The sequence below is a fragment of the Gossypium raimondii genome, chromosome 12 (genome assembly GCF_025698545.1).
Source record: "Gossypium raimondii isolate GPD5lz chromosome 12, ASM2569854v1, whole genome shotgun sequence".
Classification (NCBI taxonomy): Eukaryota; Viridiplantae; Streptophyta; class Magnoliopsida; order Malvales; family Malvaceae; genus Gossypium; species Gossypium raimondii.
The window spans coordinates 8,361,628-8,375,561 of NC_068576.1; the positions used below are offsets into that span (position 1 = coordinate 8,361,628).

The window sequence follows — 13,934 nt, forward strand, 5'->3', positions numbered from 1 at the left end:
CAAACCGCGCAGCCTTAGGTGATTCCTTAGCGTCAAATGAGAATTCACAAATAAAATTCTCTAAGGCACCGAAATAAAGTGAAAACAAACTCAAAGCGAAGAAGCAATGAAAGAACTGAACAAACCATAAGAAAGTAATGCACACAATGTGTTTGAGTAAATGCTCTCAAATATATTCAATCACTATGAATTATATGATTACAAATGAGGGGGAATGCCTCTATTTATAGTTGAGCTCTCCCAAGTCCAACGGTACAGTTTAAATTATCAACATCAAGATTAAAGACTATCTACAAGATGATGATCTTAAAGTATTTAAACTCTATACAATCTCATCCCTTAGGATTTACAATATTCACCATGGTAACTCTAGTTTTATCAGAGTATTCCACTAGGTCACCAAGGCTTCAAGTAGATGAGCTTCTCCATGTGTTTCACGAATCAGATCAATTCAAATGGGTCAAATGAGTCTCATTTCATCAATTTATCTCCATGAGACGTTCTGTATACATTCATTATAGACTTTGATCCGTGACCTGTGACAATAGATTAAGCATGGCCTGGGCAATGAGTTTCTTTTTTTTTATCTCAAATAATCCCAACTCAAATGGTAATTTTTGTTATTAAATTTAATTATAAAATATGTAAATATTAATATAAATATATAATTTTTAATCTTTTATTAGTATATGAATAGTAAAATAAGCTATCGGGTTTGATCAAATTTCGATTTGGGCATGATTTTTTTTTAAAAAATTTGACCATGTATAACTTGACCCATGAACAACTGTAATTACTTAGTTAATATTATTAAATTAATAATATGATTTAAATTTAAAATTTAACGACTCTAAAAAATTAAATTTTAGCATAGATTTGAACACATTAATATTATTTCTCATGAAACAATTTACAATATTACTAAATACATTAATCAAATGTATCATCAATTCATGTATAATAAAAATCATCGGGCGAAAGTATTCTTAACATAATTGATTTTCACACTTCATCAACGTTGCCATTTGATCTTTTATGTTACACATACAATCGGTCATATTTATTCGACATTTATGTGTATATTTACCCCATATTAATCAATCAAAATTTGCTTATGAATTTTAAATTTAATCTCCATCATTAAATTAGCAAAAAGAATTGTACTTACCAAATTACGGAAAATGCTGCCATTCAAGCATCAATGGTGAAATAGTAGTCATTTAATTGGTTTATGAACAATAAAATATCCCACAAATCAATTTAAATTCCTTAATTTACACAATTCTATGGCACTGCAGTGGATCCTTATTCCAATTTAATCATAACATTGTATCTTAGTTCCATTTATTATTTATAAATGAAATTAAATAAGAGAGATTGCGATTAGCCTGCAGTATTACTGCTATGTTCATCCAGCCAAGAAATTATGTCACTAAAAACTCTGTTAATCATATCATCTGGTTCACCTTCAAGAAGAGAATGGCCAGCATCCTTGTATATAATAATGTTCTTGTCTGAGCTGCTTGCTTTTTCATACAATGCTTTGCTGACAGCTGGGTCCGTAACGATATCGTTCTCGCCATGCAAGATTAATATTGGAAGCGAAACCTGAAATCATAAATTCGAACCCAGAATCAAAACTGGGTTTATAACATATTCCAAGCTTAATAAGATACCAAATTTATTAAAGAAAAAGCAAATGCTTTGTTAACTTCATTTAGGAATAGAAATTGCGTGATATAGGATCTCATAACACCAAAAAAGAACTAAACTATATGATTTATGATGGCACTCCTGGAATATTTGCTAGTGGTATGATAATCGAAGAAGGGTAAGTGAGACAGTGCCCCTATCATGTGTCCTAAGCAACATGCATGACTTTTCTTCCAAGGTGTAAAAGAAAAAAATTCAGTCCCTCAGATCTGCGCTAAAAGGTTCTCGCAACGTTTTGATAACATTTCGCTTATCCAACTTAAAAAACAAGTTTGGGGATTGTTGCAGACAGTATGGTAAAGCATGGGTTGGTTTTAATCAAACATTACACGTTATATAGGTCTAGAGAAATTTAAATCCAGGCACAATACCAAATAGACGCAAACATACATATTTCTCCAAGTACAAAGTAGAAGAGTAACAGGCCAAAAGAGAGCAACAAAAAGAATAGTTGGTTCAAATATCATTTTGAAAACATAAATAACAAAATTTATTAGAGCGATAAGGATAAGGAAACTGGACCTTCTCCAAATTTTGTTCTATTTCGGCTGTCGTTCTCAACATCTCCAGCGCAGTCCGTAAGCGTGGCTTGTCTTTGTAAGCAATAACATTATAGGGTGTCTACATAGGCAGAAAAATGAAAGTAAATATCTATAATAGAAGTTTTGCTTATTCATTCAAGCAAATTCGTGACGCAGAGAGATGAATGATTACATCATAGGCATAACTAACTCCATAAAAATGCCACAGTTTTGCACTTAAGCATCCCAGAGGACATCGATAATATTTACCATAAACATTTACCATACATCAAATCATTCAAATGAGCCGTAGAAACGAACCAGTTCTCTCTTTTTAATGTCTCTAAATGCCGCCTCTGCCAAATCCTTCTGTGGGACTAACTTCTGTTTTGGAAGAATATTAGCTACACCGATCAGAATTTGCTTCAGTATCCAGGGTGGAACCATGTCATCTGCGATCTAAATGAAGTACTCCGATCAATAGAGATAAAAGAAAAAAAGTGTAAACAAAGTCCGTAAAATGTTTCAGCTTGGAAATTTACTTTGCACATAGGAGCAACAAGACAGGCACCACTCCAGGCATTAGGTTGTTTTAAGTGCATCTTTAGAGCTACAGCTCCACCCAAGGACTCACCAAAGAGGAAGCATGGAAGAGTCTGAAACTCAGGATTCTCTGTAATCGAATTCAATCAAGAGCAGTTCAGTAATCAAGTATAACAAAGGTTGCAAGTCTTCCTTCAAATAAAATTACGAACAGAACATCATTGATGGAAAACCTTACAAAGAAAAATGAACTTGCAAGAGAACATAGAAGAACTGAAGATTCTTTTGTATTTATGAGTAACACAACAGGAGAACTAAAAGCAAACAAATCATCCCAGTTCACCTTTTACAGATATGATGGCAGATATTGATAACAACAATGATGTTTGCAAAGATAATAAAAGATTTTCGAATTCAACTTTCAAGGAAGGCTGAAAGTGGAATGTTGTTCTACTTGATAGAGTAGAAAGGACAACAGAATGCTTGAAATTAATATTTCTACCAGCTAAGTCACAAGCTCCCTGTGGCATCTTCTTTCGAGAAAAGAATCAATTGTATTCTTGCATGCACAATTAAAGTGAAATGAGAGGACAGAATGGAAAAGATCGAAAGACAGAACGTGAAAGTGCAAGTTTCTTCTACTTGATATGAGACTAGAGAAGTAAGAACAAAAATGTGGGTGCAATTTTCACCTGAATATGACTTTTGATCAAGCAACTTATACAGATTACAAATAGCAAAATGTGAGAGAACATGTGTCAGATAATGTGATAGTGTGTGTGAGTGTTATAGCTTTGGTGAACTGCCCCTAAACACTACTACGGAGGGGCAGTCTTAACTGTTGCCTATCTCATTAATATAGTTCCAACAAAAATCCTTGATTTCAGAAAACCAATAGACACGCTCACAAAAATATCTCCAAATTTCAGCTCATTCACCAATCTTACTCCTTGAGTTTTTGGGAGTATCGCTTTTGTTCATGTTCATTCTCACAATAGGGGAAAACCTGATTCACATGCTCTTCTGTGTGTCTTTATTGGATATTTTTCCATGCAAAAATGGTACAAATGTTTTCACCCTCCTACTATGAAAATCTTCGTTTCAATTGATGTGACTTTTAATGAAATGAGTCCTTTTTGAAACATTCATATCTTCAGGGGGAGACTTCGAAGATAAAGCAAAGGATCTATCTGTTCCTGATTTTCCTAGTCAACCACTAGTCTTAGTCGAAACTCCTACTACCAATCAAACCCCAACTTTTGTTGAGTGAATTTCTGCTGAGTCAGTTTTAGGTGCTTCGTTTGTGCTCGAGTCAATGTCACTAATTAAGTCACCAAGGTTAGGTGGAATGATGAAAGATAAGGGGAAACTAGATAATACTTGACCACTGCAAACTCATTCTCGAAGGGAAATACCTATCTCTCAACCTGTGTAGGTACAATCTCCTATTTGAGCAACTCTTCAAAACCTAGAAACAGCTCCCACACCCATAGAAAATACCATATTGCCATCAACATTGATCAAAACTCGAAAACAACTTCCATGCCTATAGAAAACACCATATCACCAGCTAATATTAATCAACCCATTGATAGCGAACCAGAGCAACCAAATGTTAATGATCTATCCATTACCCTTACAAAAGGAATCAGAACCTGCGATGGAATTTACAACAGTTTGATGTAAAAAATTCATTTCTTCAAGGCGATTAAAAGAAGAAATTTACATGAGGTTCCTCCTGGTTTTGAATCCAAAGGCCTGGTTTTTAAGTTGAAGAACACCCTCTTTAGACTTAAACAGTCATCAAGGGCTTGGTTTGAAAGATTTAGAAATGTAATGATTACCTTGGGATATAAAAAAAGCCAAAGAGACCACATTTTGTTTGAGGGGCATTCGAAGACATGGGGAGTGACAATGTTGTTGGTATATGTGGATGATATTATCATAACTGGTAATGATACAGAGGAGATGCAAAATTTAAAAGGGTGCTTACTGAAAGAATTTGACATCAAAGAAGTTGGGAAACTGAATCCTTGGTATTTAAGAAGCAAATTCAAAGCAGGGATTTTTTTTAATTAGTATATGCTTGATTTATTGAACGAAACAGGGATGTTGGGCTGGAAGCCGAATGATACACCAATTGAATTCAATCATAGACTATGTGATGCTTCAAAGGATTCTATTGTAGATAAAAGGTCTTACCAAAAACTTGTCATAACATTAATCTATTTGGCACATACAAGACCCAGCATTGCATTTGCTATGAGTGTAGTCAGCCAACGTATGCACAATCCTATCAAGATGCAGTATTTAAAACGTAATCCTGGAAAAGGAATCTTGTTCAATAAAGGAGGAGGCATATCTCTAGAAGCTTATATTGACGGAGACTACGTCAGACCATTAGTTGACACGAGACCAACTTCAAGCTATTGTACATTCCAAAGTGGCAATCTAGTGACTTGGAGGAGTAAAAAGCAAACTGGAGCGGCAAGGTCAAGTGTGGAGTCAGAATCCAGGTAAATGACACTTGGAATATGTGAATTACTTTGGTTGAAAATAATTCTTGATATGAAAATAAGAAGAGAAGGTTCAATACGGTTGTTCTGTGACAATAAATAAGCAATCAACATTGCACATAACCCAATGCAACATGATAGAACCAAGCATGCTGCAGTAGATAGATATTTATCAAGGAGAAACTCGACAGTGGACTTATTTGTACCCCATTTGTTTCAACAAAGGATCAATTAGCAGATATACTTATACTTACTAAGGGCTATGAACTAATTGTTTCAAGACATTGATTGATTGCCAACAAGCTCGGAATGGAGGATATCCATTCACCAGCTTGAGTTGGATAATGTGATAGTGTGTGTGTGCGCTTTAGTTTTGCTGAATTCTTGTGTACGAGTGGTTGAGGTTTAGTGAAGTGCTGAGTTAAGAGTTTTAATAGATTGTATGTTAGATAAAGGGTATATATCATATAGGAGTTCTAATTTTTTAGAATGCTAGTTATTGATAAGTTCCCTAATTGGTAAGGAAAATTTTGTGTATATATAGGAGACTGTAGTAGCTGTGTTTACATGAAAAAATTGATTCCAGTAGATCAATTCTCCACAACATGAAAGTTCTTAAATATTTTAGGAATCAATTCACCTACAAATCCACTAACAAAGCACAGGTGGCAATTCAAGTATCTATCATCCTTGTCAGTTTTTTATTATTTTCTTCACATTGAGAAGTTTGTTTTCAGTATTTAGAAAAGCATTAAGGTGCTCTGCCGTGATACATCACCGCCATTGGATGCTGAAACTACAGCCAGTGCCTTCTGCATCTTCAGCTTATATCAAACTATATCCCAAGAGTGTCAAACCCAGGAGTTCCAAAAAATTTTAAAAAGAAAAGAAAAGCATTTGTGAGGGTTTTCTCCAGGTTATTTTATCAGTAGAGGATGCTGACAAATGCCTGACATATTTCAACCAACTTTACGCACTGAAGAGATTGGAAGAGCAACATTTGTCATATTCAAAAGGTCAGCATATCTTTTGGACTTAAACTTTTAATTGATAAACCATGTGCAAAGCATTATTTCATAATTTTCCAAGTTCTAGGAGTACTAATTATTATTAGATGATTCATGACACAAATATTAATGGCAACATAGAACAAAAATCATAAATGATCATATAGTGCCAAGAACTTGCAAATGCGCACTCACAAACAAAAAAAATCCACAATGTGCTAAACTAAATCCCCATATCAAGTTACTTTGCTTCATTCAACATGGATATCAATGAAATTTTCTATCTAGGGAACCAGAGGCTATCTAAGAAAAATCTGGTAGCAACCAGAGAAGTTCTAGAAAAAGATAAAAAATATATATATATCACTAGGGCTTAGGACAGAGAAACCACACCTTTAATTTTGGTGTATTGCTCAATCACATCATCCACAAGCCAGTCAAATCTGTGAATATAACCATGAAGACCTTCAGACAGGCCAAATCCAGGGTAATCCATTGCAAAAACTCCATATCCACATGATGCCAATTTCCTGGCAATCCCTGCTAACAATGTCAAAAGTTGATTAGGTTCCATTACAGCAATACGCAAAACTGCAAAAAGGCCATTAGTTACTAGTTCTAAACTACATGCCTTCAGCAAAAAATGTGCAAGTGTCTCCATAACCATGACAAAAGAACACCATTGCCTTGGGGTAAGATGTCTGTGGAAGCCAACTTTTTGAGAAAATTTCCAGTCCCCTAGAATTCATCTCATATGACTGTACTTCAAGATTTCAAAATATTAGGTGATTAAGAAGTAGATTATAACCACCTCAAAGAATCCATGAGATAACAAAACATTTAGCTGGCAAAGTAGACAACAACTTAAGTATGAACTCCATCAATTGTGTTCACGAGGGAAAAGAAAAGCATCTGAATAAGCAACTTCGTAGACATATTTATGATGGAGGAATCTTCCTTTAGAAAGAAAAAAAACTTTCCAGTCACAGAAGGTTATTCTTTCTTAAGGCTAATCTGGTGGCCTTTCAATTGATATTAACACAAGATTACAACTAATACCATAGCAAGATCTTTACACAAAACTTTTCATTCGGATTCGGAAGTTCTTATGCATTCAAAATGAGATAAAAGAATAAGAGCTGTAGCGAACAAAAGCCTAGCTAATATCAAAGGGAAAAGTGCAAGTCCAAAGCTTGTACCTCCTTCATCTTCAGCCCATCGAGAGGTGTCTGTCAAAACCAAGTAACATTTATTTAACAACCGCTCAAAACGTTAAAATTATCTACCAGGCTTATCAAACCAAAAGAAAGAGAATATGAAAACTGAGTTCTCGCATTGAGAATAAGTTCATTCATTCTAATAATTATCCAATTTTCCATCAATTTAATTTTGTTCTCTCAAACTAATCAACTTAACCGAATCCTTTTAACTATCACTAAAAAGAATCAGAAAATAAAATAAAATAATGCCAACAAACGATCTTACTTACAGCTTATTCATTTCTTTGAACACAAATGCTGAGAAATTGTCTGCTCATTCTAATTACAACCCAAATTTCCTTTTAATCTAGCCATTCCTTTAACTATATATTAACTCAACCAAATCCTCTAAACAGTGCATGGAATTGTATACAATCAATATATGAAATATAAATCTTTTGAATACCAAAAAAAAAAAAATCCTCTAAACAGCATAAAGAAAACCCAGATAAAAGAAACCCATCCCAGAGCCATTGGAAGAAAAAAGGGGAAAAAAGGAACTAATACTCCGAGACAATACATAAATTTAGTAGCCAAAAGAAGGCAAGTATATATATTAGGAGGATGAAGTTGAAAAACAAAGACCTTGAACAAAATATGATCAAGTCCAAGTTGAATATGCTTAAAGGCTTCCCTGGCTCTCCTTCTAGCAGGTGCTTCATCCATATTAGCATCCAAAATCTTTTGCAACTCTTCATCCACCCCTTTAAACTTCAGGGGCTTAGCCATTACTCTGCTTTTTTCTCTTCTCCACTTCAACAAAAACCCTGCCAATAACCAGAAGTCTATCTCTTTTCAGATGCCAATTCCTCTACATAAATAGAAAAAAGTAATAACAATTAGGGGAGGGGGTTCTAGAGGTACCATAAAAAAGATGGCTCCGCAACAAGTTTGAAGATTTCAAAGCCATGTGGCCTTTTCTTTTCCTTTTGAGAAAAAAAAAAGTAGAAAGAAAAACAAATAAATTAAATTATATAGCTAAAATCCAGGAAATGGGGCAAAAAAATTGATAAGGTAAGAAATGTCAGCAAGCAAAAGTCCAAAAGTTGAAATGGAGAGATTCTTTTTAGAGTGCAGTAGTTTAGTTTAGTTTATTTAATTAATTTTCAAAATTTTGTTTTAAGAGTCAGATTTTAATAAAGGAAAATCGTACGAGGAAATTATTTGTTCTATTTTCTGATTAATTTATTACTTGGAAGATTCGCAAAGAGAAGGAAAAGGCGGTAGGTGAAGGTGATTGAGTTCTATAAAAGGAAGGAAAGTGCCCACGTTATCTCCCTCTCATTGTACGTGCTAAAATATTCTTCCCACTGTTTATTAAAATTAAAATTGTCATCCAAATATTTTTACAATTTAAGTATCTATTTCGATCATTTTGATATCTGCGGGAAGCAGAAATCTGATATACAATGAGCTGAACACAAAAAACAGTAAATTCCCTCATTCATGGCAAATGAAACAAGAATCATACAAGACTACTTCAAAGAAATTTCAGCTAATATTCACTATCTTAAAGCACATAACTTTGATTTCAATGTCCCAAATTTAATACAGAAAAAAGAAATTTGTTAGCTTGGACTTGGGAATCACTTTAACAGCAACCTGTTCTCCTTTTAACTTCCTTTCTTGAGCTTAGCAGAACAAATATACCCAACTTCTTCCCCAATTTCCAATTTACTCCTCAACTCCTTCAAAACCCCTAATCTTTTATCCGGTTCAACTCCATCCTCATCCTCCTTCGTCTCCGCAATTCCCGCTACGCTCCCACCGTCTCAAGACCGCCCGGATGTGTTTCGCCGGAGAAGGAGACGGAAACGATTTCTTAAGAAACCTCAGCGGCGTCGAAGGAGTTTTGGGTTTGGTTGGGTGAGCCGGACTCGGATTGTAAGTGGGAAGAAAAGGGGTGGTCGGAGGCAGGAGAGGCGGAGGAGATTTGGGTGGCTGAGGCAGGGTAGGATAGTTATTTTGGGTGGTTGTCTTTGGGTTTTTAAGGCTTGGAAGTACAGCCTCCCATCGTGAAGGAAGAAGAAGAAAACACTCAACAAGAAACTGCGGTTGCAGTTTACCTTTTTGCAAAGATCTTTGATGTTGCGTTCAGCTTATTGTAAGAAAAACACAAATTGAGAGCGACTAAAGGTAAGTTAAAATTGCTTTCTGTTAAATGTAAAAATAAGGATTGGCGATGAGATTAGATATTATAATATTATTATATAAAATAAAAAATAAATTAAATATATTGCATCTCATCGTTTATCTAAACTTACTTAAAACTATATATATATATATATGATATAAAATATCTACTTCAGATTTCCGTTTCTACTTTGACCAAAATCATCTAATCAAGTAAGGTGAGTATCTAAATTATAAATACTTTTAATATTTAAAATAAAATTTTGTTATAATTAAATGATTATGTATGTAGTTTATCCGAAGCTAATTCCACTTTCAATCATACATGTCTTTTACTTTTGTTTTTATTTTTCGTCTTTGTTGACATTTAAACTATCATTCATTACTTAAATTGACTCATAACATTAAAAATAATTAGTTACCATTAACACTATTAATATACTTTTTCTAATTACGTAAACAAATTTAAAAATTGACTCATAGCATTAAAAATAATTAATATTAGGTGCAAATTAAATTGTGCTCGAATTAAAATTAAAAATATATTGGGCCTACAAAATGGTTTTGGACTTTTCAATAAGTTTAGGCTTTCAAAAGCAAAAGGTTTGGATGTTAAATTAAACAAATTAATTTGGGCTTTAGAAACAAATTAAAACTAATTTGGGCCTTAAAATTAAATCTTAATTTAGTCTTTTTTATAATTAATTTGAGCTCTAAAAGAATCTTTCAACATTAAGCCTGAAAATGATTTTTATTTAACACTGATTTTTTAATTTTCTAAAAAGTAATTTTATTTTTTCCAACAAATTTCTTATTATTATTTTTCAAAACCAACATTCAAATATCCACCCCACTTCATGTCAAAATTTCAAAATTAAATTAAACTAAATTAGAATCTATTTAAAATTGATTTAAAATTAATTAAAGCCAAATTAAATAAAATCTAATTTAATTTAATTTCAGACAAAAAAAAGAATAAGTAATCTGCTACATTTGATAATTTTGAAGCCTAAGTCGAAATCCGCATCACCCTTCAAGTTGAGGTTGTAATGTATTTATATTATTTTCATTTTATAAGATCCTTGGCATGCATTTAAAGGCTTAGATTCAAACTGTATTTGTAAATTTTATTCTTAACTTAAATCTCTTTTGGTTTCCTAATGAAGTTTTACTCTGTTACTCATTTCGAATATACGTATGTCTTGTATTTTGAGTTTAAATGAGTTTATAAATTAAGTTAAAATGATTTAAAACTCATTGATATATTTTAGTAGTGTTTGGGGATGTTTTAGAGTGTTTTCAGATTAATTTTCAATTCTATGGGTCCAAGTGTAGGGACTTGGCTTAGTTGTTTTGGAACAATTGAGCCAAAGAGCTGAAATGAGCATGTTATTGGAGTTGTATCGGTACATCCCTCTAGAGGTACAGATACAACTTCCTTACACCTAGGCCATTGCACTACTTTAACTTGATTTGGCTTTTGGGGGCTCGCTTTAAGTTTCAGATAACTCCGGTTACTTCCAAACATGTTCTAAATGGTTTTAAATTATTTCTAAAATTCTCAAAATATATCAAATTTTATTCAATAATTTTGTAAAAAGAAAAATGAAGTTATGAATTTTTAAATAACTTTGAGATTTCGATAAGTAGTGCTTCGATGGCACTTTCCTTCATACCATAAGTTCAAATGGGTGAAAGGTGTTACATTCAAAGTTATCTATGCTTCCTAAGGTAAAGCTTTTCATTTGGCATGTTGGGCATGAAATCCTGCCTACTCATGCTAAGATATCAACTTTTAAGTCTTCTCTTAATTCTATTTGTTGTCGGTGTGGAGTTGATAGGGAGAACTCTTTGGTTGGCATGTATGATGACATAATTCTCACTTTTGATGCTTATTATTGTACTGATTGGTTAGATTTTGCTATGCGTAAATTGGACAGGACTGCCATGGCTAATTTTTGCATGTTTTTGTGGGAGCTTTTGATTGTGTGGAATGATGAGGCTTTGAACGAGCATCTTACTCCCCCTCCCCAACATTGCACTAAATTTTGCGTGGTTTCCACTTGAGGACTTTCGTGTTCATAATATGATTTATAGGCCTATTTTATTGAGGCAACTTCAGACTGAACGATGGTGTGCCTCTATCCTAAGTCGTGTAAAAATTAATGTTGATGCTTCGTGGGATGCTACCACAAATAAAGTTGGGTTTGGATGTATAGTGCAAGACGAGGATGCTTTGGTTATGGGCGGAATGGCGATGAGAGCCCCTAACTGTTTTGATTAGAATTTGGTGGAAGCTCGTGCGGTGATGATGGGTCTTACTTTCGCTCATGATATGGGCTTTATGAATATTTTTACTGGATCATATAAGTTTTCCTAGTGTGTCGCATGATTTGTCTTTATTGGGCCAAGTTGTTTTGAAGGCTCGTACAATGTTTTTAGACTTTGATGCTTTCGATTACTCTTTTACTTGTCCAGCGTCTAATAATTAGGGGTGTTCATTCGGTTAACCTACTCGAAATTGTTATAATCAAATTAACCGACCTTCCAAAAATTTTAACCATTAACCGAACCGAATTTTTTTAAAAAAATTAATCGAACCGAAATTTTTTCGGTTAATAAGGTCGGTTAACCAAATTAACCGAAAATTATGTGCTTTTTATTTTTGGTTAAAAATTACCCAAATTACCCGAAGTACTGAATTTTTTTGTAATTTTTATTTTTTTTATTTTTAAAATTTAAAAAATTCATAAATTATAAACGTGGCATCTAAGTGATAATTCATGTGTATAATAGTCAACAAAGTTAGCAAACATTATTCTTTTTCAACTATTTTGAGTTATTTAACAAACAGAGCAAATTTAAGTTACAAGCTCTTAAAATTACTGAATACCCACCTGATTTCTCCATCCCTAAAGAAACCAATGCTAAGTTACAAATTATAAGTGCATTGGCAAGAATTACGGAATAAAGAACAGCACTAGCAGCTGACATGAAGATGAGCCAATTGGGAGATGATGAGAATCCAAACCCATTAAACAAATGGAACCCAAAAAACAAAAGATAGAAAGCTGTTGAATTTGCAGATAAAAGCACGAAGAAATTGCATATGAAAGTGGATAAGAAATTGCAAACATTGAATTTGCAAAGGATTGCAGCAGTTGCAGTGAAGTAGTGATAGTATTGACGGAAAGTGTAGATAGATCTTCTAATGAGGAAGGTGGTTGATTTCTCCATCGGAGATGAAGAACCGCTATTCACTTCCACGACTGATTTTAGATTAAAAAAAAAAACTCAGAGAAGCATGGAAGCTTGTGTTTGAACCAAAGGGACTTCTCTTGTATATCATAAACTATGCAAATGCAAGCAATGCCCTTGATGTCTCCCCCACTTTTTAACTTCTCTTCAATTTCTTTTTTTTTTAAAAATTAATTAATTTATGGGGGTATATTGGAAATGAATGGGATTGCTGGATTTGCCAACTATAAGCTAACAAATTTGCAGAGGTAAACCTCTTTGGGGGGATTGTTTATAACTATGAAAGACTATATTTTTCTTAGGGTTTTCCATTTTTTCCAATCTACAAATCAGTTGTTATTTATTTAACAAATAAATAAAAGAAGAGAAATCAGAAATGGAGATTTATTATCTTTTTGGAAAGTTGCAAGGAGTTGAGGCTTGAGGGTTGACAAAGTTGCAGAGAAAAACAAGAAAAATTAGATAAAAAGAGGAGAAAAATTAGGGAAAAAGAATGGCAGCCAAATGGTTATGGCAGGCAGGCTATTAGTTCTGTTTTAGTTTTAGGGTTTTAGTAATTTCTGTTAGTGTTAGATACTTAGACTTTAGTTTTAGACTTTAGTAAATTAGGTTGGTAATTGGGTAGTCTTTTAATTTTAGTTTTATTGGGTTGCGTAATTGGGTAGGCTTTAGTTTTAGTTTTATTGGGTTGGGTAATTGGGTCGGGTTGAATAATTTTATTTATTAATTTTTTAGGTTAAACCGAAAAAATTCGGTTAACCGACCGGTTTCGAACCGAATTAACAGTTAACCGAAAAATAAAAAAATTTAACTGACCTCCGACCGAAAAAATTCGGTTAACCGACCGGTTATCCGAATTCAGTCGGTTAATCAAATTTTTTCGGTTTTACCCGAATTATACACACCCCTACTAATAAGTTCACTGATACGCTTGGTCATATGGGATTAGATTCTGAAGATGAGGTCTAGTTTGGGGTGGATTAC

At 33.5% G+C, this 13,934-nt stretch overlaps 1 protein-coding gene across 2 annotated transcripts; it reads right to left on the bottom strand.

Annotated features, from left to right (window-relative positions):
• Positions 1–1,190: 1,190 nt before the first annotated feature.
• Positions 1,191–9,611, bottom strand: LOC105763144 (caffeoylshikimate esterase). Of its 2 annotated transcripts, none has more exons than XM_012581255.2 (10): positions 9,162–9,611; positions 8,424–8,485; positions 8,145–8,326; positions 7,500–7,529; positions 6,932–7,058; positions 6,694–6,840; positions 2,777–2,907; positions 2,556–2,693; positions 2,236–2,334; positions 1,191–1,608 (listed from the first exon to the last, which is right to left on the bottom strand). In XM_012581255.2, exons 2-10 carry the CDS (start codon positions 8,467–8,469, stop codon positions 1,384–1,386), a joined length of 1,125 nt encoding a protein of 374 aa, XP_012436709.1. In that variant the 5' UTR covers positions 8,470–8,485; positions 9,162–9,611; the 3' UTR covers positions 1,191–1,383. The 2 variants fall into 2 exon arrangements, with proteins under 2 accessions (XP_012436709.1, XP_052481557.1); XM_052625597.1 differs by having other exon boundaries at positions 9,150–9,611.
• Between the last annotated feature and the right edge of the window lie 4,323 nt (positions 9,612–13,934).